This window comes from Lissotriton helveticus, chromosome 9 (genome assembly GCF_964261635.1).
Source record: "Lissotriton helveticus chromosome 9, aLisHel1.1, whole genome shotgun sequence".
Classification (NCBI taxonomy): domain Eukaryota; kingdom Metazoa; phylum Chordata; class Amphibia; order Caudata; family Salamandridae; genus Lissotriton; species Lissotriton helveticus.
Window position 1 is genome coordinate 1,038,390,313 of NC_136070.1, and position 27,983 is coordinate 1,038,418,295.

The 27,983-nt window shown below is 46.1% G+C and overlaps 1 protein-coding gene across 4 annotated transcripts in view; it reads left to right on the top strand.

The window, feature by feature from the left end:
• Positions 1-27,983, top strand: part of LOC144782165 (cyclin-dependent kinase 17-like) — a 588,354-nt gene that overhangs the window by 46,424 nt on the left and 513,947 nt on the right. For all 4 annotated transcript variants that reach the window (XM_078661374.1, XM_078661372.1, XM_078661371.1 and 1 more), the window contains exon 2: positions 12,775-12,922. In XM_078661374.1, the coding sequence (XP_078517500.1) occupies positions 12,796-12,922 (127 nt within the window). In that variant the 5' untranslated portion in view covers positions 12,775-12,795. The remainder of the gene's footprint in view (positions 1-12,774; positions 12,923-27,983) is intronic.

Below are 27,983 nucleotides of genomic sequence, written 5' to 3' on the forward strand. Positions count from 1 at the left end.
TCGATTGGGAGGGAACCTGTTACATTGCCTTCCTACTGCCACCGGTTTTTCTAGCCCCACCCGACTACCATAGGAATTCCCACCTAGTACATACTAGACACAAGAGAAACCTCCCGATTGTCGATTATACTGAAACTACTCTAGAACAATATATAGATATCAATAAAGGTGTTTTTCCTTATTTAGGTACAGTTGTGAATAGTAAACTGATACGTAGGTTAACCAGAACCCTTGAAGCAGTAGTAATTGAGACTACTTCTGCTCTAAGTAATTTAACCGAAGAACAATCCTTTATGAGAATTGTCGTGCTCCAGAATCGTCTCGTCCTTGACGTCATATTGGCCGATAGGGGCGGGGCCTGTAGAGTCATCGGATCTAGTTGCTGCATTTTCATTCCAAATAACGCGCCGTCTGTTTATTCAGCTATAACCAGACTCCATAAAATTGCCCATCTGTTACACCAAGATCCAGGCACCTGGACATGGTCCGGTTGGTTCTGGAATATAATTTCCGCCTGGGGATGGAAAGTCTTGTCCTTTCTAGGTATTGCAGTAGCGATCATATTCAGCTGCTGCCTCTGTATACAATGTGGCCCTGCGATTTGCGGCATTTGTGCTACCTCTTGTATTCCTAGTCCCAAGCCCCGTTCTAAATCCCGTTCCAAGAAAATTCGAGACGAGCAAATGATACTGTATGAAATGATAGATGGTATCATGAATATTGATGTTTCCTGAAGGAAACGTAGTGACAAGGAGGGAATGTGGAAAAGTAAATTTTGCCATGTTCTGTGTCCCTACGTGTCATCCATCATATGTTATCTGTGCATGATTAATATGCATATGTTATTCCCTATGTTCGATTAATGACGCAATTACAGTTGTGTCCACCTCTAGTATGCCAGTTTCCAGTTCTCGTGAATACTACGAATATCAGGCCTATGTAAAGCTACGTTGCCACGTTTCTCAGTGTGCACGTTAATGCATTGTAAAGTCCCCGTTTCTAGGCCTCAAAAGGGCCCGGACACCAGATTCAGCTCCTGTCTCCTGAAGCCCTCGCTGAGGAGCGATACAGCCCCCACCTGTATCCTCGACCCTTCACTTATTTCCTGCCTCGCAGTGCCCGGCTCAGCTTGGCTCTGCCTCTGAGTCTGCCAAGAGTATGTTATGATTCGAGTTATCAGTACAGCCCTCCTTCTCTGCATTCCTAAAGCTACTGAATCGCATCAATAGTTTCCGTCATTTTCTAGCCTCTACGTCTCCATGTAAGAGAAATACTGCATTTAATGGTCATTTAATATTCTTCATCACGCACTACATGTAGAATAATGCATGCTCCAGTCTTAGAGTCTGTTCGCCTTTACCCCGATAACATTTGGATTCTATCAACATGTTCTCTAAACATCAGATACTAGATACTGCTTAGGTACATGTCGCCCTGACTTTCCAGACTTCAGTCTCTGCTCCTAGCACAGAGTTCATAGCCCCCAGCTTCTCCTAGTAACACGTCATTGCCAGTTTGCGCGCACCATCAGGTTAGAGGTCCCGGCTCCTTAGGTAGCCCCCTCCATGTTTCCGCCCCATTCATGACATATTCTGTTACGTTTGCATCACATGTCTATGTATACGCCTCTGTTACACCTACTTTCACCCTTATCTTTCGCGACTGCTATTGATCACACCCACTGCTCCGCCTATCGTATGTATTGTAATGCAACTGTTTTAGTATATATGATCGTGTATTGTTATTAAATGTTAGCGCGCTCATCCCAGATCCAGCCCCAGCAGCTGCTGGGCCCTGCCATCCTATTCCTATGCAGGTTGTCCCGTTCCTGTCCTTATGCTGTATTAAAACCTGAAAAACTCCTACTACCTCGAATCTTGACTCTTATTTATTGAGCTATCTGTTATTCATTTATGCATTCAAAAAGAGAGGTATTATTTATTTATTTACCACAAATGGATGGGTGGATGCACGAATGAATGCAGGAATGGATGCAGGAATGGATGATGGATGGATGCAGGATGGATGGGTGGATGGGTGGATGCATGAATGAATGATGGATGGATGCAGGATGGATGGATGGGTGGATGGATGGGTGGATGCATGAATGAATGATGGATGCAGGATGGATGGATGGGTGAATGCATGAATGAATGATGGATGATGGATGGGTGGATGCATGAATGAATGATGGATGCAGGATGGATGCAGAATTGGTGGATGGATGGATGGGTGGGTGGGTGGGTGGATGGATGGATGGGTGGATGCATGAATGATGTATGGATGGATGCAAGGTGGTTCGGGCTCGCTCGCTGCGGTGCAATATGCAAATTAGTTTACGCCTCACCACAGCCGCCCCTGAGCCAGAGGTCTGTTCAGTCCACAGTGCAGCCTCGCCCTCTTAGTCCTGCCCTTCTCGATCATCGGCTGCCCATTGGTGGCATTTATTTATTATTTTATTTTTGACATTTATAGAGCGCAACAAATACCCGCAGGCGTCTCGGCGCTAACGATTCACAGACTTGTTCAATGATCAGCCATCACCTCCACCTCTGGTAGACCATCATATCAGACGGGTGGGTCCTCCAGATAGTCCAAAGGGGCTAATCTGCACAGTTTTCTTTCAACACAAAATGCGTTTTTCTGTTTTCTAGGGCCAGAAGAAAGTAAATTTTGACTGGACAGCTATAATTTCAAGGATCATCATTTATTAGCTTCTCATATTTACATACATAAACATGCGGTTCTGTGAATTGCGGTTCTTGTAGTTTTGTTTTTACCATTCAAAGTATAAGCACCTGCATGACGTTGCTGACAAAAAAACCTATCTCAATGTTTGAGACATGACCTATACATCGATACTGCCCCATTAATTATACAAGACAATTTGCCATATTGTGCATCAATGTGCCTTCTGGAAACTGTCTCAATAACCCACAGAGTCTGAGCATCATTCAGTGATGTCTGCTGCCTGCTGCTCTGTTGCTGTGCATCCTCCTGTATTCTGCCGACTGTGCATCACTCTCCTGCTCTGCCTTCAGTATGTAACCAGTGTTCTAGTTGGTCTTTGTTGGGTCTTGCTAGGCTTACTTTCTGTCACCCCTGTTGTGTCCATTGAGCATCATCAACCTCTGCTGTGGCAGCTTTGCGTTGCTGCCCGCCAACTCTATCAGTTGTACATCACTGTCATCTCTGCCGCCTATGTGTCATACCTAAGCTTTGCATCACTTCCAACTCTACCTGCTGCAAGTCGCTCCATAGCTCTTCTGGCTTTGCAATGGCCCATGCTGTGCCATTATGTGATGGCCTTCTGTTCTCTGCCTGCTGTGTGTCTGCAGCCAGTGCTCTGCCTTCCTACAATGCCTGCCTTGCTTCACTTCTTTTTGTACCGCTTTGGCCGCCATAAGTGTGGCAGGGTATGCTCAGACGTGAGTCTCTTGCTCACTTTGCCACTGGATTCAAGCAAGCCGTGCCAGAAACCGGTCCTCGGAAGCTTGTTTCCGGTCCAGGGAAGGCATGGCTGGACTGTTCCCATGAGGCACAGGGTCAGACTGATTTGCATATAGCCATGTCTGAACTGGGGTGGCAGAGTGGGCTAAAGAACGGTGATGGATCAAACCCAGATCTTTTGACTGGGTGTGAGTGTTTGATTGGTTCAGATGCTCCGTCCATCACCACCCCCTTTTGTATTGCTTCACTTGTGGCATCTCACTTCCTTGTGCTCCCTTTGCTGTGCCTTACTTTCCTGTGCTCTGTCTCTTTCCCTCTCTCATGTTGTCTGTCTGCTATACCTCCCCTTCATTTTGGGTCTGCTGGGCTTCATCGCAGTGCTTGCTGCACATAGATCCCCATGCTTTATGTGCACTGTGTTGCTCCTTACCATCCTCCTCCGTCTTCCTAGTCACAGTCACCCAGGAGCACTACGTGTTCCAGGCACAGTATTCACCCATATAAAAAAAATACCCACCCATCATGGCGGCCTGATGGGAAGTACCTGTCACCTGACCTATAACGGTGGGGTAACCTCAGAACACATCCTGTTTTTTTTTTCTCTGTGTTCCGGCTGGAACACAAATTGTCGTGGCACAACTACGGTGGCGAGTATGTGTTTTTTGTTTTTTTTTCTGCTTTTCTTTTGAGGATTGCTTTAGCGTCTCCATGTGTTACTAATGCGTTTATTACTGCCGCCGCTCCCACTGGTGCGGTGGTTTGTATGTGGAGGACTCTCCTGGTCACCTCCACTCCCTCACTGAGCAATTGGGAGCGGTGGTGTTCTATATATATTTTCTGCCATATTTGCTCTGCCGCTCCTGGGCTGAGCGACTAGGGGGCGGCGGTGGTAGTTTCTTGGTGCTGCGGTGATCTTTATTTATTTGCACCTCAGCTCTCGTGCCCTCCAGTATAAACGGGCACCCGAGTCTGCATTAAGCTTGCAGCTTATCTGTGTTGCGGTCTCCATGCTGCTACTATCTTACCCCACCGGGTGGTTCCCGGGGATGTTTATGGTCACGGGATGGCCGTCTTCTGCGTGCCGCGCCATTGGAGCAGTACTGTTTGCTTGGCAATGGTGTCTCTTGTTCCTTTAAAATGTTTGTTCCTCCTCCTTGTTGGCAGTTGTGTATTTTGCAGCCATGGTGGAGAAACGCTCTGAGAAGTGTAAACGTCAGTTTTCTGGTTCAGAGTCTGAACCTGCTTCCTCCCAGAAGCCCGTGGGCATGGATCTTGATGTCCTTCAGGCAATGATTAATAAGGCGTTGGACTCTGCTTTTGCGGCTCGGGATGGGCCAGTGGCTAAAATTCCCAGAGTTTCTTCTCAGCCTGACCCGGACTCTGATGGTTCAGATGAGTAACGCTTTGTTAAAGGCACTGAATTAAAGGAGGTCATGACTCACTTGAAGGACAATTTAGCCTTTCAGACTGTTGTTCCTCTGGATGAGGAGGGAGATTTTTTTCTCTCAGTACCGTCGGAAGGAGCCCGACGCTCTTTCCATCCATAAGGCCATCCAGGGGCTTCTGTTAAGGGAATGGTATGATGTCGAGAAAGAGGGTTCCCTCAGTTCCTTGCGAAGAAGTACCCTCTTCAGAACTTCCTGACTGAGTTCCCCCCTCAAATGAATGTGGACCCTCTGATGGTGGGTCTGGCCTCCAGTGGTTCCATAATCTCAGAGGACGCCTCTCCTTATTTGCCTAGTTTCACATAGATTGCAGGGCTCTGCAGTCCAGAGGCCTCTGCACACAGCAATTACACAATAATAATGACTGACTTTTAGGAAGAGTATTGAACCGCATGATAACAACTCCCCCCCCCCCCCCCCCCCCCCCCCGATTGCGCCCATATCACAGAAGTCTATCAAGTTTGTATCTGCACACCCGAAGATCACCGCCTCTCCGGGTCATCCCGTCCCCTCCACCAATTAAACATAAATACAACAGATAAATCAGTCTGCCAACCGTGCCTCCACCTCTGGTGGTGGGTCCAGTTCTAATCCCCGGTAGTCCGCCCACCTCTTCCATGTCTTAAAATGTTTGCATGGGCACCCCCTGGCAAGGAAAATGGGCTGCTCCAGCCCCATACAAAAATCGAGCCCATTTTTCCACGCGGCCAAGGACGGAGCCCGGGGTGCCTTCCAGGTCCTGGCAATATTCCTTTTTGCTAGCGTGAGGCCCAGTAGCAAGAGATGGCGTTTATATAGATTGCCCTCCACTCCCTCCATGACATGCAGTAGGGCCAAGCGTGGCGTGTAGGGGAGCTCCCAACCCAGTACCTCCGAACGGCAGTACACCCCCCTTCAGAAGTTATGCAGTGAAAGTCAGCTCCAGACTGGAGGAGCGTACCCTCCTCCCGCTGACAGCGAAGACACTCTGGGGATGCAATCATCCCTGCCCTCCACAGGGGCTCTCTGCTGAAGTACACTCTGTGTAGATATTTAAATTGCACCAGCCGCAGGCGCGTTGCTATTGCCACCCCCACAGGCTCGCCAGAGCCTCAGCCCAGTCCTCCTCCTTCAGCTCGCCCACATCCTTCTCCCATGCACTCTTAAGCCTCTGCAGACTAGGGGAACTGTGAATAACTAACGTTTGGTATATGCGGGAGATCTTGCGGTCCGGTAGATCCCCCCCCATGAAGACCTTGCTTCTATGGGGCTAAAGTCGGGGAGAGATTCCAGGCCCTCCAAGCTGGGAGCGAGGGCGTGCCGAAACTGTAAGTAGTGGAAGAATTGGGATCGGGGCATCCCATATTCTTCCTGCAGGTCCTGAAATGATTTGAGTGTCCGATCGGTCATAACGTCCCCCAGAACTGAGATGCCTATTGCATCCCATCCCCGGAAGCCCTGCAGTGCTGCCACTTGAGATAGGCGCCCGTTGCCCCAAAGGTGGGTCTCCCGGGTCAAGACATTCCACCACCCCATCCTACCTAGAGTCTGCCTTCATTTGTGGAATACTACCCTTGTGACCGGCGGCAAGGGCCTCCGAAGTGGTGCGGAGTATAGCAGCGTATGTAGGGGATGGCTGCCCATAAGCTGCCTCTCAACCACATAAGCCAGGTCCCCCCTGTCCCCATACCGCCACTCATTCAGTACCAACAAATGTGAGGCTTGATAGTAGAGAGGACATCGGATGAAGCGAGACCCCCGGAGTAGGTAGACCAGAAACAAGTGCGCAGGGCCACCCTCACTTTGCCCCCCCTACCACACGAACTGTCCCAGCACTGAGTTCACTTGCTGGAACCATCTGGGAGGGATTTGATATGGATAGTTCTTTAACTGATAGAGGAGGCGGGGAAGAGCCACCATCTTAAAGATTACCGACCTACCGTAAATGAAGAGAGGCATGCGAGACCACACCCTAAGATCTTCCCGGATACGTTTGTCACGCTTGCCTTTTGATGGGGCTAAGTTGTTTGCACCTCAACTTGAGGATCTACTAAAGAAGTCTGCAGAGGATCGTAAACTCCTGACGTCTCTGCGGCCTGCTCTGAGAGGTCAGGGTGTGGTTATAGGCAAGCGTTTGGGAATCCTCTCCTCGGCTGGGAAGGGTCCCTCCCAGCTCTTTCGTGGGAGGGGTCCTGGCTGTGGCACCCCCTTCTCTGCCAAGTCTCAGCCAACCCACAGGTGCTGCCCTTACCTGTTACACTCCCAAGTCCTGACGGGGGAATTGGATAGTTTTCTTCACCTTGGGCCGCAGTGTCACCAATTCCTGGGTTGTTCGCCTGGTGGTCGAAGATTATTATATTGACTTTTCTTCTCAGCCTCCAGACCTTTTTGTCCCCACCCCGACTCCTCAGAATCCTCTGAAGCTACGTGGGTTGAAGCAGGGGATCTTGGATCTTCTCTAGAAGGGTGCCATTGTTCCTGTCCCCAGGGACGAGTTGAAACAGGGTTGTTAGTCTCTGATGTTCCTGGTGCAGAAGGCGTCAGGGGGTTTCCGCCCTGTTGTGGATCTCAAGACCGTGAATTCCTATGTGCCTTACCAGAGATTCAAGATGGTCAGTTTACAGAAGATTCTGCCCCTTATTACCCCTGGGGTTTTTCCTGGACCTTTTAGATGCTAAATTCCATATTCCTGTGCTTCCCCCTCCTCCAGAGGTATTTACTGTTCTTTGCCCTGCGACAACACTTCCAATTTTGTGTCCTCCCCTTTGGTTTGGCCTCCGCCCCTCGGGTGTTTACAATGGTCCTGGCTCCCCTTGTGGCTCTGTTGCATGCACGCGGGTACTTTTGTTTCCCTACCTTGATGACTGGTTAATTTCTTCCTCGTCTTTCTGTAAGGCCCAGGAGGATGTGACGTTGGAGCAGAGTAGTCTGGAGTCCCATGGGTTCCTTGTGAAGATCAGCAAGTCCCACCTCATCCCATCTCAGGAACTCCAATTCATCTGCGCTCTCTTCAATAACGTTTGGGGATGGTGTTTCTTCCTCTGGCTCGCCAGCTTCGGTTCATATCTCATCTGGAGTCCTTCCTGTTTGCCCTGTTGGCTTCAGCAAGGGACTGGTTGCGGGTTCAGGGGGACATGGCTGCTTCCCTTTTCCTGGTTTCTTGGTCTCGCAGACACCTCTTCCATCTGATGTATCGCCTTCTGCCTCACTGGAATGCATTGTCCCAGGATTACGATGCCATGAGTCTGGTGACTCCCGCCATTTCTCTCCAGATGCGTTGGTGGCTGCCAGATAACCTGGTGAAGGTGGTGCCCCTGTTCTGCCCTGTCCCCTAACGACCAATGCCAGCCCTTGAATTTTGGCCAGGGGGGCGGGGGGGGGTGCATCCTCTGGTCTCTTTCTTCTCAGGGTTCTTGGTCCCTCGCGGAGAGCTGGATGTCTTCGAATTGAAAGGACCTAGCAGCGGTGTTCAAGGCTCTCCTGCACTTTGCCCGTCATCTGAAGTACTAGTGGGGTCAGGTCCGGACGGACAATCAGGTGGCCTGTGCCTATTTAAATCATTTGGGGGCACTCGCTCTCCTCTTTTGGCTCTCCCGGCGGATCAGATTGGACCTTGGGCGGAAGCCAGCCTGCTGGGTCTGACGGCAATCTATCTGCCAGGGAGGGTGAATGGGCGTACGAATCAGCTGAGTCGCCTTCTTCCTTCCTCGGTTTCTCTGTCCCTGTCTCCTCTGGTCTTTAAGGAGATTTCGGGGCGGTTTGGGAGGCCTTGGTTGGATCTCTTTGCCTCCACTCAGGATACTCTTTTGCTGCAGTTTTGCAGCCATCTTCCTTGCCGGGGGGCATGGGGTGGTAGATGCCCTAAGTTTCCCTTGGGGTCTTCTCTATGCCTCCTTTTCCCCTTCTCAGCAGGGTTTTGGCAAAGATCAGGACGGAAGGGGTGGTGGTGTTGGTGGTCTCCTTTTGGCCTCGCTAGCATTGTTATTTCTCTGCTTGGTGGTCTTCACGGGGGGGGGGGGGTTTCTCCCTGACTCTTGTGAGGGCGGTTCTGTGCTTGAGTTCCTCCCGGATGTTTTTTTGCTTGGGTTGTCTTGTTTCTACTCTCCGCGGCCAGTGGTCCGCCATTAAGGCTATCATGGGTGCCTCTCTCCTCTCTTGAGTCCTTGGCTTCACGCCTTCTTCGCAGATTTTATTTCTTTGGCCTGTCATTGCTTCTCCTATTCCACCTGGGATCTTTCTCTGATCCTTCATGCCTTGCAGCACACCCCATTTGGGCCCCTCCCTTCTGTGTCTCTGGAGTTCTTAACCTGAAGCTGTGTTTTGGGGAGGCGTTTCAGGGAACTTGGCGCCTTGCTTTGCCATCTTCCTTTCTTGCATTTTTTTCTGACAAGATGGTACTTAGCCCTGACCTGGCCTTTCTTCCCAGATGTCCTCTCCTTTCTGTTTGTCCCAGGATATTGTCCTTCTGGCTTTTTTTCTACGCCCCTCTACGGAGGAGGAAATCCAGCTTCATTCGCTGGATTTGATGAGGGCTCTAGTTATTTACCTTGAGCGGACCACTTCCCTTCGCCGGGTGGATTTTTTGTTTGTCACCTTTGGTGTTGCCCAGCAAGGTCCGCGCCCTATGATGGCTACTCTTTTGCGCTGGGTTCGGTCTATTTTCTTGGCCTATCTTCATGCTGAGGTTTCTCTTCCTCCAGTCATTCAGGGGCATTGCACCCAGGGTGTGGCTTTCTCCTGGGCTTCTTTTAAGGGCACCCCCTTGAAAGATCTTTGTGTGGCGGCGACTTGGTCCTCCCCTCATACCTTCATCTCCTATTATAGATGTTTTCTGGGGATGTTAGTTCTGCTGTCCTTGCTGCTCTTTACTGATTGTGCTTGCCTGCAAATACATTTCCTTGGCATCTTTTGACTGTCTCTTTCTTTTGTTCGTCTGGCTCTTAGGTATGCGCTCCTGGGTGACTGTAACGAGGAAGACGGAGAAGTAAGGTAATGACTCTGTGACTTACCGGTAATCTTCATTACTCCGAGTCAGTCTTCCTCGTCAGTCATGATCCCTCCCTCCCGCCCTATTTGTGGAGGGACAAACGAAGGTTTTGCTTTTCCTTCTGGTTGCTTCTCTGCTTATGGGTATTGCAGGATGTGTTCTGAGGTTACCCCACCCTCATAGGTCAGGTGACAGGTACTTCCTATCAGGCCGATGTTGGGTGGGGATTTTTTTATGAGTGAATGCTGTGCCTGGAACACATAGTGCTACTTGGTGACTGTGGTGAGGAAGACTATGACTCGGAGTAAGGAAGATTACCAGTAAGTAACCGAGTCAGTATCCAGCTTAATCTGTCCTATGCTGTGCCACACCCTAAGCTGTGCCTGCCCCTTGTGATCTGCCTGTTGTGTCTTGCTTCTCTAAGCCCCGCCTGCTGTGCCTCCCCCACCATGCTACTCCTGAAGCGTCTTATCCCACGTGCTGTGCCTCGTCCCAACCCTTGCTCTGACGGGTGCACCTTGTACCTGCTCTCGCATCTGTGCTCTGCTAACTACACCGTGGCCTAGTCCTTGCTCCTGTACGGTTTCCTATGCGTGGCCTGCTGACCATTCAGTTATTTGCCGCCTCCTGCGCTTTTCCCAAATATCATTATGTTTGTTCTATCTCTACTTGCAACGAGCTTGTTGGATTTATTATAACCATAATGTAGCTTTTCGGTATTTGTTGATCAAGTTCTTAGTGAAAAGTTTCTGCCCTCTTTGAGATTCTTATCCAGATTGGCTCCGTAGAGGTGGAAGATCAGGGGTGGCGTCTCTCCCGACTTTCATTTCCACTCTGGTCCCCATGCATTGATATTCAATAACTCCAGGAAGGCAATTCGGGATTCCCTAAGCCCAAAACGTTCCTATCAGCAGAACCCGGTGCACTCCATTATAGGTGGGGTCACAGTGAGTAGCAGGCAGGGAAACTTTTTTTTTTTTGTACTTATTGATCGATATGCCTGAAACAGTAACTACCAGTATGTTATCCAAAATACTGCTTTGAGACCTTAACATGATTTCAAAGAAGGGTACTAGGTGAAACTCTTCCACCCATACCTCCAGGTCCTCCAATAGTAACTTTGCATAAACCTTTGCTTCTGTATCCACAAAGGCGATAATTTGCTGCATCCATCTAGTCGGCCTTGTAGAGTGGTTGAAGAATCGGTCCGTGCCAGGGTGGCATGATTATGTCCATAGATTGCCTGTATGTTTGTTGGACTTTTAGAAAATGGTTGTCTGTATGTGTGCTACTCAGTGTGTGTAAGATCTGTTCTGTGCCTTTGTGTGCACATCTGAGTGCATGCAGATCCACAATCTAAATCTGTTGGCATGTTTTTGAGCCATGTCTTCAAATTTCAGCTGTAATATCTTCCAGTTTGTGTGAACCACTCTTGATGGCTCTTTCATCATGGATCTACAGTGCCACGGGCTTCGTTGGATGTTATAGGGGAATGACAAGCCGTTGACATTCACTTATAATCTTATTAATCAGTCAGTTCTGAAGAGTGTAAATCTGATTATTAGTCACAGTTTCTAATTTGTTTGTGGGCTTGACCTCTGGGAACTTGAACAAGCTCAGCTCTTGTTTATTTGTAGCACGAACACTAACTGGGCCCAGCATGTTTGTAAGTTCAGGATAAATCTCATACTTGCTATAGCGGAAAATGCTTCACTGTTCTGTTTGTAGTTGACCTTGTAGTGTTGGGACCCCTGACATTTGGGAGACACCACTGTTGCCGTAAAATGAGCCCTTCCGTCTTGTAAAGCATGGCTGCTTGGGCAGCTGAAGTGTATTTAAAACGAAATTAGGGCTTATTGTGAGTTGGATAGAATTGAAAATCCTCAATTTCAGGAGGAGATCGCAAGGTATGTGGCAAAATTAATTCTCAAAAATAATGTTACGAATGACTTGCTGGCAGCAGAATGAAACGACAGTGAAGAAATAAGGAAGTCTATAAAAAGGCTAGAATGGGCAATTTTACAAGAGCGATCACATTTGAATTGAAATAGATTAGGAAAGTTACACTGTTCATGTGATGCTTTAACCCCTTGTCCGCGGCTGTAATTCTGCCACGGCGCTGGGGGGGGGGGGGGGTGCGCACGGCGCCACCATGCTCGTGACAGAACCACTCCATCACGAGCCGCGGTGGCGCCGTGCTTGTAACGGAATGGTTCCGTCACAGCCCCGCCCGCTCAATAGAATGCGCCGCGCAGGCGCAAAATCGGCGGCCGTGATGGAATGGTTCTGTCATGAGCACACAAGGGGTTAAGAAGCAAAAGTAGTTCAGTGTTGCCTAGCTTAAAAGTGGGTAAACACTACTTAAAGGAAGACCTCTACACACCTTAGGGAAGAGCCTCAAGACCTGGCTCTTCGGCTGACTCGCAGCTGCATCTCCCTCCCACCCCCCACCCCCAGCGCCTTGAGACCCTCACGGGTGAATAGCACGCTTTACAATTCCCTGATTGATTGAGCGATTGATTGATCATGCAATATGTGCTAAAGGGATCTTGAGGGCCCCTCTGCTTACAGTATAGTTCCATGTAGGTGCACAACCCATTCAGTCAGACCTCTTCTCTGCTGTACAAAAACCTGGGGTTGAGCCACAGCTTGTTGTACAGCAGGGGTCTTCATTAGGCCCCTGCATTCCAGGTGTAGTTTACCCTCTTGTTAAAATGAACGTGTTGTGCGTGTGTTTTTTGTTGTTGTTTTTTTCTTCTTCACCCTGCCCAGTGCTTTCACTTAAGCCGAGTATCCTGTGGAGACCAGGAAGGTAAAAGTCATGTTAAGTAGTGTTTATGACCTCACCGCTGTAGAGCGCGACCTAAACTGCGTCTGCCTTCTCTCATGGCTCTTCTTTCTGTCTCACTGCAGGCACTTTATCTGTAGCATTGAATGGATAGGATGAAGATCATCAAGCGCCGGCTGTCCATGTCCTTGCGCAGCAGCCGCCCTGTGGATGACTCGTTATCGGAGCTAGCGGAACAGATCAACCTCGATGACAACAATGTGAAGGACAACGGTAAGAGGCCAGCAACCGTTACTCCACGGCCTGCTAAGCTTCTCAAATGTCAGATCTTTCATAATTTATGTTTTAACTCCTCATGCACGGGCTTAAGTGCAAGCTTTAAACTTTAACGGTCCAGCATTTGTATATGCTTCACATTGCAGTAACCCTAATTCATTGCTCTCATTGGCACTGAGGATTGCATGATAACACCTGATCAGATAACACTTCCCACTGATGCAAAAGGCCTCAAAGAAATTTTGTGCTGATTTTTTTTTTTTTCTCAATGTAAAAATTCCCCCAAGTTTCATTGGCCTTACCATTTGGATGTTAAGCTATAGTGGAGATGGAAGGGAGAGGGACCTTGTAAAGCCCATGTGCTCAGTTGTATTGCTGTTGCCTTTTAATAACTTTAAAATACATTATTCTGTATGGAGCTTCTCTAGGATGTCACAAGAAGGGATGTTGCCATTGAAAATGGAGTGTGCTACCATGGTAATCTTTTCTGATCATAAAGGTTTGGAGAGTGCATTAGAATTCACTTAAGCAAGTGACATTGTAGGCACCCATTCACCAAACGGCATGTAGTCAACCATGTTCTAAAGAGTTGTGATGAACCCTAGAGTAACGAACACCTCAATGCCTGAAACATATGCTCAGCTGGGCCACTTCTCAAGGCAAGTCTTGGGACAGTTGCTTGAGAGTTGAAAGAAAACTAGAAGCTATGTGCAGTAGAAGCGTTTATTTCCCTAAGAGTGAACTGTTGTGAGAAATGTTCAATGTTTCTCAAAATTCTGTTACTATGCATGCCATTTATGAAATAAATAGTATTTCCTTCTTGTTTGTTGTAGGTAGACTTAAAGCTTGAATTTTGGAATCTGAAAATGATTCACCTTTTATTTTTGTTGAACATCTATGGGTTATAAAGTGCGTAGTTTGGTTACTTCGTTACCGGTTTGTTAATGTTACTAATGCAGATGTATTAAAGCTACATAAAGTGTTTGATTGGCTGTTTAAATATCGTCTCAACAAGATTTGTAAGATCACTTCTATAGGCTAGCAACAATGCCAAATATGATCGTGCTGAGTCTAATCTCTAATCCTAACCTGACTACTCATCTCATAGTTGTGTTTGCCTAATAACATGGCCAGTCTCTCTGCAATTTGTAAAAAAAAATTGGGGAAACTATTTTGCTACTAGATTCTTACTGATCGCCGGTAAAGATTTTCATATTTCTTTGTGGGCTTCTTTTGATGCACGATTAATCAGTTGCAGGGAACCGTTAATTTAAGAGGTAAGGCTTTTATTTAGAACCCACATATTGGTATTTGTATTAATGGGAATAACCTCTTTTCAGTAGACTGATATAGCGTAAAATACATTTTCATACATTATTCAAGGCATTCCTAATTTGTATACAAACTGCAGCTTCTCCTCATTGTGTCATGGGTCTGTATGATTAGCCTGTGGACTTAAATTAAAATAGTTGCTAAATATACGTCCTCGTTTCTCAAATAGCATAGTCTTTCTTTGATTTTATTTTGCTTGTAATAGTCTTAATCCTTAACTACACCCAATAAACATTACTTACAATTGAATATCAAGAGTGACTTCTCCATCCAGAAAGAATTCCCAGCGTTTATTTTAACTGAGCTCTCTATTTTCTAAGAACACGCTGGCTTCAATCTAACTGAATTGGCCAACCTTAAAACAAGCTGAGTTGCACCAGCAAAGAGTTGCTGGTGAAAGAGCCACATATTCAACAAATAGTCATCTTCTTTCAAGAGTTTTTAGAAATGGTTCCATAATTTTTAATTACTAAAGTAAGTTCAAGGGTGCAGTAAAAGTTAAATGTGGTAGATATGCCACAGACAGACAGACTGTCTTTTACTTGGAAATCCCCTTAGCTTTGAGGGCAGTCGAATGACTGTCAAAGTAGGGCACTCTGGTACAAGTTTATATAATTTTTTCAAGAATGTTGTTAATCTGTGCGAAAACAGTGCCATGTTACTTTCACAAACCAAATGACTGCAAGTTATTGTAATTTAATTGTCCCTCTTCCTGAACTGGTTGTGATTGATTATAGATGCATGCTGGACCACAAAAAGCTGCTTCAAACAATGTAGCCACTTCAAAAACTTTGAAGGATACCCTTCTACAAGAATCCCTACACATAGAAAAGTGTATCTCACTCAAAGTCATCAGGGGTTCCCAACCATTGTGCACCTTAACTTAAATTCTAGAAAAGCATTTTGGTGCAGGAGCCTTCTAGCTATTTCGATTTAGAAATAGTCTTTCTGAGCAACATACCATAACCCATCTGGAAGGAAAGAAGAAAGTCCATTCAAATGCTTTTAGCACCTTTCTTCAGATTACCATAGATGCACAAACAATGACGTTATAATTAATTGTGTGTTTGGAGCCTGGCCTGTTCCTCAGCTGGGTCGTTTTGCCACAGAGGTCCATGTGCAGTGTACAGAGTTTGATTCCCATCCTGATTGGCTGCAGGCAGACATATAGCCATTTCTGCAATGACCCTTACTCCGTCGGGCCTTCTGAGCGTTTGGCTACGGAGGTGGCAGAGTAGTCACCGCCATAGCTAAACTTAAAGTGTGCTCGCATAAAAATCAGGCAGATGGACCCTTATCTTGTCTGTATGTATACTGTGTTGCTGTTGTGACAGATTATACATATCGCCATGATATAAATTCTATAAATTGGCCTGTTTGCCTGAAATCTAAAAGAAGCGCAGCTGAGCAGTTACATTTTATTTCATAAGTATTAATGCTGCAAACCACGTTTGCAAGGGATTGTTTCCTGTTGTCAGGTAATTAAAGATCATGTATATTAGTTGTTTTGCTTTGCTAATTTTGTTAGTAAATGATCTGCCACATGTGCAATTTAACAGAAATGGCATGCAGTTTCATGAATGACAATCAGTCAAGCAATGAATATACACCCAGCATCCAAATGGCAGAGCCATCAGAAAATTTATTTCGGTGGGCTTGTTGTGAACCTTAACTTTTTCATGGGACAAAGACCTGGTCAGTGCCCAATATGATATTTTAACAGAACCAGTATTGGCTGTGTGCATTGAGCCATCCATCCATGTCTATCCCCTAAGGGCAGAATTGCTTGGGCTTTTTTTCTTTTTTAAATGTCGCTTCCCTTTTGTTTTTGTCCTATTTGGAGTTTTCTTCCAGTTAGTCAGGTCATGAAGGTGATTTTATCTCAACAAGTTAAGCAATTTAGACACTTTTCTAATCTGGGAGACCAGTCAATCTATTTTGAGACCTAAACACAAGATTGTGTTGGCTCTAGTGGATCTAAGGATTTACACTCGTGAGCATAGGATGCTGGTTGACTGGCTGTGTGTATTTTGTTTGGCCTGTTGACAACCTTTGATAAGGTGGATCATGCCACACTGTTACAGATAAAGACACCAATGGTTAATGAAGCCTTTGCAACGGGGGAAGAAGATTTTCAACATATCTAGCTGTCGGGTCCAGAGAGACAAAAATACCTAGGTATTTGAATCCACTCGTATTAATCTGGATGGGACAGTTTCTAGGAGGAACCGGAGCCTCCCCCCTTAGGACACATAAAAGAGAATTCCCCCAATTAATGGAGAGTCCAGAGTTTTTACCAAAAGAGGCTAAAACATCGCACACCACCATGAGGGACTTCCGAGGGGAGGTCAGCTAAAGCGGAATATCATCCGCATATAAGGAGATACGATCCTCCCACTCAGTGGACCATCGTATTCCCCGGATTGACGGTTCCCAGCGGATCCAAGCCGCCAGGAGTTCCAAAGCCAGTGAGAAAAGGAGAGGGGGGGAACCCTGCCGAGTGCCCCGACCCAAATGAAAGGGTGCCGAGACCCGGCTATTAACCACTATCTGGGCGAGCGGCTCAGCGTATAGTAAACACACCCAGCTAATATAATCGGGTCCAAATCCAAATTTAGCCAGGACCGCCCATAAATAAGGCCATTCTACGGTATCAAAGGCCATAGTTGCATTGAGGGAAGCGATCACGGCTGGTTCTTGCAGAGTATGAGCTCTGGCTATCACTCCATGCAACCTGCGTAGGTTTAAGGCCGTATTTCTATGGGGAATAAAGCCTGATTGGTCCGGGTGGATCAATTCACCAATCACTTATCAGTCTAGTAGATAAAACCTTGGCCAATATTTTGGGCTCCGCATTTAATAAAGAAATAGGTCTATACGAGGAACATTTAGTTTTGGGCTTACCTTCCTTATGAATTACCACCACCGACGCCACTCTCTGGTCCCTAGGCAGGATTCCCCTCTCCCGGGCCTCAACAAACATACCTTTAAGGTAACAAGCTAGCCTTTCTGGTCTGAGCTTATACAGCTCGATCGGGAGCCCGTTAGGTCCCAGTGCCTTGCCCGAGTTTAACGAGCGAATGGCTTGAGCTATTTCATCAACCGTCAGGGGACTATCCATAAAATCACTATCATCCTTGGTCAAACAAGGAAGCCGTATATCATGAAGCAGTAAATGGGAGTCCTCCTCCGGTCGATCCGAGGCATAGACAGTTTGAAAATATGCCGCAAAGCTACTGACCATACTCTGGCGGTCAGTAAGCAACTCCCCTTCATCTGTAACAAGTTCCGGGACCACACGCCCGGCCCTATCTCTCTTCCCCAACCAAGCGACCAGTTTTCCTGCCTTATCTCCGAGATCATAAAGTCTTCCCTTCTGTTCCCTGTCGAGAGCTCTGGCCCTATAAGTGACCAAAGATTTATAATCATGTTGTTTTAAGCTCAGAATATGAAAGCCATCTCGTGTCACCCCTCGCTCCAATTCCTCCTCCATCCTACCAATCTCAGTCTCTGCCTCAACAATCTCTCTACTTGTTTCCTTCTTGGCTCAAGCTATTAATGATAAAGCTTGACCCCTGATAACCGTTTTAAACGCTTCCCAAAGAGACACCAAAGAGGACACCGATCCTTCATTATCTATAAAATAATAGTCTACAGCCTTTGAGGTCTTTACGGTTTTTGGGATTTTGCATATACCATGGGTTAATAGGGGCAACCCTACCTGCTAATTTCAAAGCAATACAAAATCGAAGCCAAAGTGGGGAGTGGTCAGAGATGCCCCTGGCAAGATGGACTGCTTTGATGATATAAGATGCTTGAGCCGCCGGGACCAGACAATAGTCTAGCCGGGAGAGGATACCATGTACACCCGAGTGGAATGTGTATTGCTTCTTGTCTGGGTGGAACAGTCTCGAACTGTCCACCAAACCAATTGCATCCAAAAAATCGGGCAACCACCTCTGGGCGCGCCCCATATCTCGTGGGGGGTGTCTATCCAAGACTCCTGAAACTACAGCATTGAAATCACCACCTATAATCAAAAGCCCCACCGGTAATTCGTGTAATAGTTTTCCTAAATCAAAGAATGAGGTAGACTGCAGACCGGGGGGACATAAGCTGACAAGAGGGTAATAACATGCCCCTCCCAACTGCCCGAGACCCCAACATATTTTCCCTTGTCATCCGCCCACGTGGAATCTATCACCAAGGGGAGCGCCTTTCGAATCAGGATACCTGCTCCCTGGACCCAGAAGTGAACCCTGCGTGAGCAACCAACTTATACCCCATTCTATGCATCGTCATGCATGAATTTCCAACTAAATGCGTTTCTTGGAGCAAGACTACGTCCGGCGCATGGCGCCTGAGATATTGAAGAACTACACTGCGCTTGATTTTGTCCCCCAACTCATTCACTTTCCAACTTAAAACCTTAAGCTCACTACCCCCATCATCATAGGAAAAAAGGAAATGCACCTCTGGTGTCTGCGGCATTCTAATCAAATTCAATGTACTGATGCCGTTGGTAATACAACACATAAAGTGTAAACCGAATGCCAATAATGTGACATACAATAATACGACAATCCCCCCAACTCTCCCCCCCACCCTGCACCTCTGCATGCCGCTTACGCGCATCCCCAACTAGCAGTGTGCCTTTTCACCCCAATACTAATCTACAACTAACTAGAGGTAGAAAATAGAGGGAGGGCCTACACTTGCCCTCCACCCTACCCCGCTCCCTGCTCCATCGCATCCGCTTAATTTCAGGTCAACATATTACAGCACTTAACGTATTACTATTTAACCCCACTGATACCACTTCACATTATTATTGTTCTTCCATCTCGTCTTGTCCCGGTTGCGGCACTCCTTCTCTGATGCAACCACACTGTCCAGCCAATCCGCAGCCACCTCAGGATTGTCAAAAAACCAGGCCTTCCCATTTAGTTCTACTCTGAGTCGGGCCGGAAACATCATAGCGTATCTTAGTCCTTTGTCTCTCAGTTTCTTCTTCACTGATGGGAAGTTCTGACGCTGTTTCTGCACCATTTGAGTAAAGTTTGGGGGAAAAGGAGAGGGTCGCGTTTTCATACTTCAAGGGGGGTCCATTTCGTGCAGCTTGTAAAATCGCATCCCTGTCCTGAAAATTCAGGACCCTTGCAATCATAGGGCGAGGGGGCGCTTCCGGCCTCGGCCTACCCCCCGGGACTCTATGTGCACTTTCAATTGTGAACAAGTTACTAAGGCCTTTAGGCTTGAGATGGTTGAGGACAAGAGTTTCAATTAACAGATTCGGTGTTTGGCCTTCTGTTTTCTCAGGTACCTCAAAAATACGGATGTTATTACGTCTGACCCTTCCTTCATATTCGTCCAGCTTGCGATCCGTGAGAGCTCTTGAGGCCTTAAGGTCCTGTACCTCTTGCTGCAACTGACTTACATCGTCAATTAGGTTTTTAGTCCTAAGCTCAAGTGATTTGACCTTTTCGTTGGTCTTCGCGAGGTCTGTCTGGATTAGCCCCATCTCGATTGTAACAGTGTCTAGTTTGGTGTCTAGGGCCTCCATCTTCTGGCCCAGTGCCGCTTGTACCCTGTTAATAGCTGCCATAAGATCTGTTAATGTTGGTTCAGTGGGGGCAGACCCTACCTCTTCACCCACTGACGGCGTTTCCTTTGATTCAACCGAGGATCCCTTAGGTAAGGTATATCGATCCAGTCTGTTTGATTGGATAGTCTTGGACCCCTTAGAGGACCGCGACAGGGGCTTGTCCGATTCCAGTCTTGCCGCCATTGTGTCACTTGCTTTCACCGGACCAGATCAGGGTGAACTCACACCTAATGTCAAGGTCACCGATCACTTTGTCTTCTCTGATGGTCTCCGGCAGGCAACATATGGCCGTGTCCCCCCCCAAGTGTCACCTAGCCCACATCCGATCACCCGGTCCAGTGCGTTCCCAACAGTTCTCGCAGCTCCCGGGTAGCAAACAGAATGCGAGGGATATACTCCTTTTCCAGAGCAGCAGTATATCAGGGCCGTGCACACTTAGCAAATCTCCCTGTATTCCTTTGTCTGGTCGGATAGTGCGCCACAAATATGGGCTCAAGGTTCATCCGTGGCATATCCTCCACCTTTCAAAAACGGTAAACCAGCGAGTCTCCTGTTGGCACCCGGCAGCCACTCCCAGGTTCAGTCGCCGGCGGCGCACAGCACACAGAGCAGCTCCTTCCAGGCAGCTCAGGCGGGGCCAGCAGCCATCAGGCCATCCATGCGCTCCGCATCTCCCACCGGCCCCCACCCGAAAGCTCCTTCACCGAGCACAGACCACCAGCAGCTCAGAGGATCTCGGGGCAATTCAGGCTAATCAGTCAAAGTCTATTTTCTTTTGGCCCTCCTATAGCATTGCGAACCTCCGGGCGGAATCACCAGGCTTCCGGGTGCTAAACATGAAAGAGTTTATATTTGGGAGACGGGGGGCCCAACTGCACCTCACTCCGCTGTGCGTGATCTGAGGCGGCCGCAGCGCCCCATAGCTCTGCAGTTTATTTCTGGAGCCGGGCAGAAGGTCAAAATCACCCGTGCTTCTCACTCACCGCGATCGTCCTTGCGGTGGCGGCGGGGCACCAAAGTTTAACTTCGGGCTGGACCGACTTATTCTGGTCCGTGGCCCTCAATATTGTTCAACTGGCGGGTGGCCTCACAGTCACGCGAGGTCCCGGCTTCTCGCCAGACCAGGCCTCAACTTCCGGGCGACACAGCTCCGTACCTGTAGCACGGAGGCGATCCGGAGCACAATGTATGGGCGTCGCTTATACTCCCAAAGCAGGGAGTGATGTTGGGGTGCAGGATAATTAGCAGGATAGAGCTTCAGGGAACGGAGGTCTGCAGAGCCGAGTCTCTACGCGGCCATCTTGGTCGCCGGCTCCTCCCCCCGAATTTTCTGTTTTAATTATCATTTTTTGCTTTTTTGATTTTACCAAAAGCTAGGCATTGCTATGTCAAGTAAGGGAGAGTAAAAATGCCTGCCTTACGTTTTTACAATTTAGTTTAATCGTGATTGATAATCAAGTTAAAGACGCATTGAGCTAGCGTTGGACCCTGCCGTACTTCTTTCTGGTAGAAAAAAACTTTACCTCATGTTGCCAAATGTATGATCAACAAAAGAGACCAGTCCAAATGCATGTGCAAATTACTGCAGGAGAGAGTTCTCCTTCAGGTTACAATTAGTGTTTAGTCTTTACTCAATGACACCATGCTTTGCCGTAGGTGTACTAACCTACCAGCCTGCATCGTAGGCACACTGACCTACTGCAGTCCCCAGGAACCCAAACCGCCGTCATCCGAAGGACACACAGGCATCCACTCCAATTGTCAATCTACCAAAATACATATTTACATCGGCGGTGCTTGCATAAGTCCATCGCCACCCCCCTTTTGTACCGCTAAGTTTAACTTCTGTCTTCTTTAAATAGAGGTCATAGAAACTTGCTCTACCACCAGATAAGAACCCACAGAACAATGGGGGCTGTCACTGTACTTCTCAGTTATGAAATGGAGTTCCCATGTGATGATCTCCAGTTACACACTGGTCTGCTTAGTGATTTTAAATTCTGTGTTCGCCATGGTTCCCACTCCTGATGCATTGCCAGAACCGACATCCTTCGAAGATTTGCAACAAATGACTAATGCAGAAATAACTAATGCAGCAGGGTAAGCTAATTTTACACTAGATTTGAAAACCACGGATGAGATAAGTGGGAAACTAAAATGAGGGAAGAATTAAACTAAACGTTTCTCTTGTTTCTCACAAATTTCCATGACATTGTCAATAGGTTTGAGCTGAAGGCAGTTGTTTATATGTGCGGCCGATGAGTGCTTTACCTCTTGCTGCCAGTATAATGTATGTAAAAATCAGTGTCTCTAGCTGATACTTTGCTGATTGCTGGAAGAGTGTTGCTCGGAGGCTTTGATAAGTTTTCTAGTTCCTCCCACAACCGGGCTTTTAAAGTGAAAACTGACAGCTCACCATTTCAACATGGCTGCTGTAGACGTGGGTTGAATACTGGCAACTTTGCACACATGGCTAAAGAAGTCCAAACACGTTCCACTTTGACTTATAAGCCTATTTAAGTCCAAAGAAAAATGTTCCACAGCGGATCTTGTAGACAGCACCTCTATTTTCCGATGTCCCTCCAATATCCAATTTGGTGTTGTGCTGATAACCTCCAGGACCTGCTGCGGTTTTGGTCCTACTGGAAATCCAGACAAAGACTTAAGAAACAGAACAGAGGCAGCACCAAGGATGAAGTAGCCAGGACCATGTAGTATCAATAAATAAATTCTTTTATTTTCTCATTTATAGGACAGCCAACGCGTTTTGCTCCCCAACCATGGGAGCTTCGTCAGGGCAAGTGTGTTGGTCAGAACTTGAAGCGACGAAAATAACGTCAATGGAGTCGTTCGATCCAAACAGTACAGAAGCCTAGGCCGATTGAATCCGTCATGGGGACACCGCTCTGAAAAGGGGCTCTTCAGCAATTTTGGTGGCAGCTTATTATGGTCTGCGCATTTACTGTTCTTTGGATACCAGAAATTTTACACTAATTTTTGGAACTTCTTGGACGAATTGTGTCTTTTAAATATATACCCTTGACGTGGCTAAAATATTATCCGGATATTGAAAGTTTGCCATAGGCTTCTGTACTGTTTGGATCGAACGACTCCATTGACGTTATTTTCGTCGCTTCAAGTTCTGACCAACACACTTGCCCTGACGAAGCTCCCATGGTTGGGGAGCGAAACGCGTTGGCTGTCCTATAAATGAGAAAATAAAAGAATTTATTTATTGATACTACATGGTCCTGGCTACTTCATCCTTGGTGCTGCCTCTGTTCTGTTTCTTAAGTTTTATAAGCCTATTTAGTTAAGGCGCCACAGTCATTCCATGATACGCCCTCCTGAGATGTTACATCAGTAGTAGTCTGCTCTGTACAGAGAAATTCTTACTGACCTTTGAAACATTTTTACTGCCCCATGCACACTTCCCCTAGTGCACCTGATTACACTGTAGCAACAATAAATATGTAAAAGGAAACGTCTTCGCTCCACCCCTCTTCACTTGTATATTCATCTGTTTATAAAATAAAACATACAAAATGTAACTTGGTCCTTTAACATTTAACTAGTCTACTACCAATGCCGATTGAACTTTCCAAGGCGCGTGTATCTTGAATGAGTCTATAGTTTGTAGAAAGATTGTCTCATCCTTTGGTTTGCTATCGCTCATCATGTGATAAACGCGAGCAGACAAAACAAATATTCTCTTGTCCTAAACGCTGCCTTAAATACTCCCTGAATCGGCACAATGGCCTCTTTCTCTTCTACATTCAGTAGTTTTTGTTATCATTATTAATTTTCTTTTCTTAAATGAAAAAAAACTGCATAGAACACAGCGTCTATGACTTCTACATTTCTAGCGTTTGTAGTGCAGTACAAATAATGTACACTCCTTTTTCTGTTCATCTTTCCAAACAATGCGAACATTATAAATCATGGAACTCATTAGACATACTTGTATCACTTTCTGCTTTGGCGGCTTGAGTCCCAACATATCACTTATAAAGCCCCACCAGCATGCAGGATTCTCCTACAGGTGTACTTATACTTTGGGAGCCTCCTCAGCCCTCTCCACAACTATGCTAGCCTCCCTAAATCGTCATACTTCAGTCAGTTGTCATTTCCATGCGTCCTTCTGACATTTGTTTTTTGTTGGGCCCTTACGGTATAATCCACATATGTCGCTATGATCTGTTTTGCTATAAACGGTCCCAATGCTGCATTCAGAACACATTAATAGATTTTTGCCAAAAGTTTTTATGGTGACATCAGTAATGGCCAAATTACTTTTCTTTTATTATTTCTATCACAGCACTTTGTCTACAATGAAAGATCACTAACAGTTATATCAAACTGTGGAGCCCTAAGTCTTGGTTATATATAGGCGGAGTTAGGGGGCAGGCGTGTCAAGAGTTAACATTAATAAGGCACTGATAGAGAAGGTAGTGTAGAAAAACCGCAGGGGTTAATGTTGTAGTGAGTTGGGGGACGAGAAACGAGTAAATAGTATGTAGGATATAGACAGATGACAAATTGGAATGTTGAAGACCTGGAGAGAGCAGACGGAGGATAGGATGGAAGCTTGGGGTTACTGGTAGTTGCTGAATAGCCTGGAGCTGCGCATGTTTGACGGAGTACTTCACACAGACAATGGCCTCCGTATCCGATATCACCAACCACATACTCGCCCTCTCACTCCCAGTGCTACTGATGAGACACATTGGTCTCCGCAAGAAAGTCAGACAATTTACAGACGTGGCCCTTTTTGTTTTGGCTAGGAGAAGAATAATCTTGACCTGGATCAAGGGGCCTCGCCCCTTGATGAACAGCTTCGAGAATGACCTCCATCCTGTCCGTTCTAGTCCAGAATACATCAGGTGCCCGTTGCAGCTGTATTTAGTTTCTCAAAACGACCTAGAAGATGTGTACAATAGGAGGACTGGTAAATAGGTAGCAAAATAGCAGCAGCACTGGGACATGTGCTAAATTGCTGACTATTGTATACGTCAAACATTTCAGTGACACATTAAAGAACTGAATATATGTACTGTGACATTGTCCTATCATGTACTGTTATGCACACCTACTTTTGGGAGGATGAGATCGATGAAATGATAGTATTGTGGTACCCAAATGATGATTGTGGCTGTTATTGATTGTTTGGTATCCACAATAACCAATAAAAAAATGTATTGGCTCTTTTACATGTAACACTACTTCTGCTGTAGTGCCCAAAAGAATAGGAAGGACTGGACAACTCAGATCTCTTGACATGTGGTGGAGCAAGTGGACATTCAGCTCCCTGTGGTGGGGTAAGCAGGTTTAGGGCTTCCTTTATTGCTGCATTCCAGCTTTGGTGAGGTTTTCTTGTGGCCGGTGATAGAAAATTGGTGTGCTAATGTTCTCACTTAATGTCCTTAAACTATTAGTGTCCTGAAAGTAAAAGATGATTCCATGAGAACGAGTTAGTTGTAAGATGGAGTGGGTCCGGGACATGGTATGGCTAAGTTGCTGGTGAGATCTGTAGGCTAGGTTTAGTATTTGCATTATCAGTTGGTTCTGAGCTGCAGCAAGGCACAAATAGGGACCGCTATAAACTTTAAAAATTGAAATAAATACCACACAGATAAGCATATAAACTTAAATCACGTCAATTTTGAGTAAGGCTGTTTTGCCGCAATAATCCCTAATTTTGCCCTTCTCGAAATAGAACGAGTAAATTTGGCTAATTTTCACTCTTTTAGTGCTGATCTTCAAAATTATTTGAAATATATGGCCTTGTTGTTTTTTGCTCTTAAGGACTAGTAAACTATTTCTTAGGTATACCTCCGTAAGCTAAATTATGTTTTGCGTCATATATTAATGAACTTTTATAAAATGAGTTCTTGCATTACCAAAAATAATTTAAAGTTATTTATGGCAGTGGTTGCTGACTTAATACACATAGTTATATTTCCAATAGGCACGTACCCTGAAGGAGGGAAACGTTGGAAATTCAGGAGTACACAGTAGCTGTTTGTGTGTGTTTGTTTTTGTTCTCCTGACTGAGTCAATTCAATATTTCTGGTCGCAGCTTAAAACATATTTCTTTCTCTTGTGTATGAATGGCCATGTCTGCACATTATAACAAAAACATTTGTTTGAGCTTGATACGCCCCTCAAATTTCTTCCTCCATACAGTGGTTTAGAATCTTAAATTGAGACTGCGGTTTGATCCAGCGTGATACAGGGCCCAATTGTTTAAAACTATGCTTTTTCAATTTTGATGCACCCACCTAGACCTTAGTCCTCTGATGGATCTTGCTCATCGCACTGAGGGGCAGGGAAACTAGAGTGCTGAATGTTGGCCACCTAACTCGGACCAATAAATGGTAGCCAACTTGCAGGTTTGAAATTAGATTCAAATATATTACCCTCAGGACCATACTGTAAATGTGTAGGATAACAGGAAGTCCAAACCTCCTGAAGAAGTTTAAATCGGCTAGAATCATACAAACTAGTATTTCTGTGGCAGCACTGCAGAACCATAATACTAGCACTTGGTGTTTTGAAAATAACCTATGTATATCACTGTTATACATTAGAAACCCACATATTGTGGAAAGAACATTAGCAACATTTAAAAGACTCAGACATTCGAGAGTTTCAATGGATTTTTATATAAGTAATAAAGGTAGTTTAAAGCATTTTACAGTATTTAGTTAGCTCAGTCAAGAGTCTCAAAATACACTTAAGATGTAGTTTGAAATTACACATTAAGCAAACATCAAAATAGAGAAGTTTCAAAATCGTTGAGGAAAGAATCTAGGAAATACGGTTTAAAGGACCATCTCTATAGGGCATTAGGAAATTATGGTTCAGCCAAGAGGATCAAGGAAAGTTTGATAGCCTCGGGGTTCCTACCACCAGCAAGGGCAGGAAACAGTCCACAAAGCTGTCTCAGCATAGGCATAAAGTCTGGCTGCAGTCCGCAAGTATTGCTCAAAGGACAGCAACGACCGCCCCAAAGAAGTGGAGTGTGCTCCAAGAGTAAGCTTGAGTCTGAGACTGAGCCCCGTCTTACCAGGGAAAATGGGGATTATAGATTACGGAGTCCGGAGATGACTGACACCCCATCATCTTCGATCATCCAATGTAGTCTTCATCTGTCCACAAGGTACAAAAGTGGTTATATTAGCATTCTTTCCCATACCAGTTGTCGGGAATCTGTTTCCGGCCCACGGGGTAGACGAAGACCACAATAAGCTATTCATTTAAATAACGTTTTTCGTTTTTTTTTATCCTCATTAGCCTTTTCGCCACCCATGTTCAAAAAGCGACACAATACCCTCCATGGGCTTTTTATCTCATATACCAGCTTTACAGAGCAAGGCTTGTGCATTCACCAACAGGTACCAAACCTCTCATTTCATACTAGCCGAGGACTCCGAGGCCACAACCCCCTGGCAGCCGCTACCTTGTCTGTGTATCCCTCTTGAGGGAGGGAAAACCGCCGGCGAGATAGGCCAAGACCTTAATCATTGGATTGTTATTAACAGGCCTTATTCCCAGCCCTCTATCCCCCCTTTAACCGAAATGCTGTAAAAAAGATAACCAAAATTTGTGCTTTCTCCTTTTCTGATCCGTAGAGTCTAGTTTGGCAAAATATCTCGTAGCTTTCACCCATTCCAGAAGTGTTGAGGATATAGGCGACACCCATAATTTACAGATTTCTCTGCGGGCAAGCAGAACTCCATAAAACACCAACTTAATGTCATTGATGTTCTTGCTCTGTAAATCATATCTTCCAGTAATAATTAATTCAGGGCTTACCTCAATATTCAGGTCAACTGCCCGTGACAAGCTTTTACTTACGGCCTCCCAGAACTCCCTAATGTTTGGACAGTCCACAAACATATGCAAATCATCCGCGTTGATGTTTCTGCATTTAGGACATTCCACCAAGCCGCCAACTTTAAATTTCGAGAGTCTACGGGGAGTCCGATATGCTCTGTGAATAGTGAACAAAAGATTTCGCCTTAAATTTGCAGACTTAACTATTTTATATAGCATAGTCATCGTTACTTGCCATTGATCTTCCGTAGCGATGTCCGGCAAGCAATCACCCCACAGAGC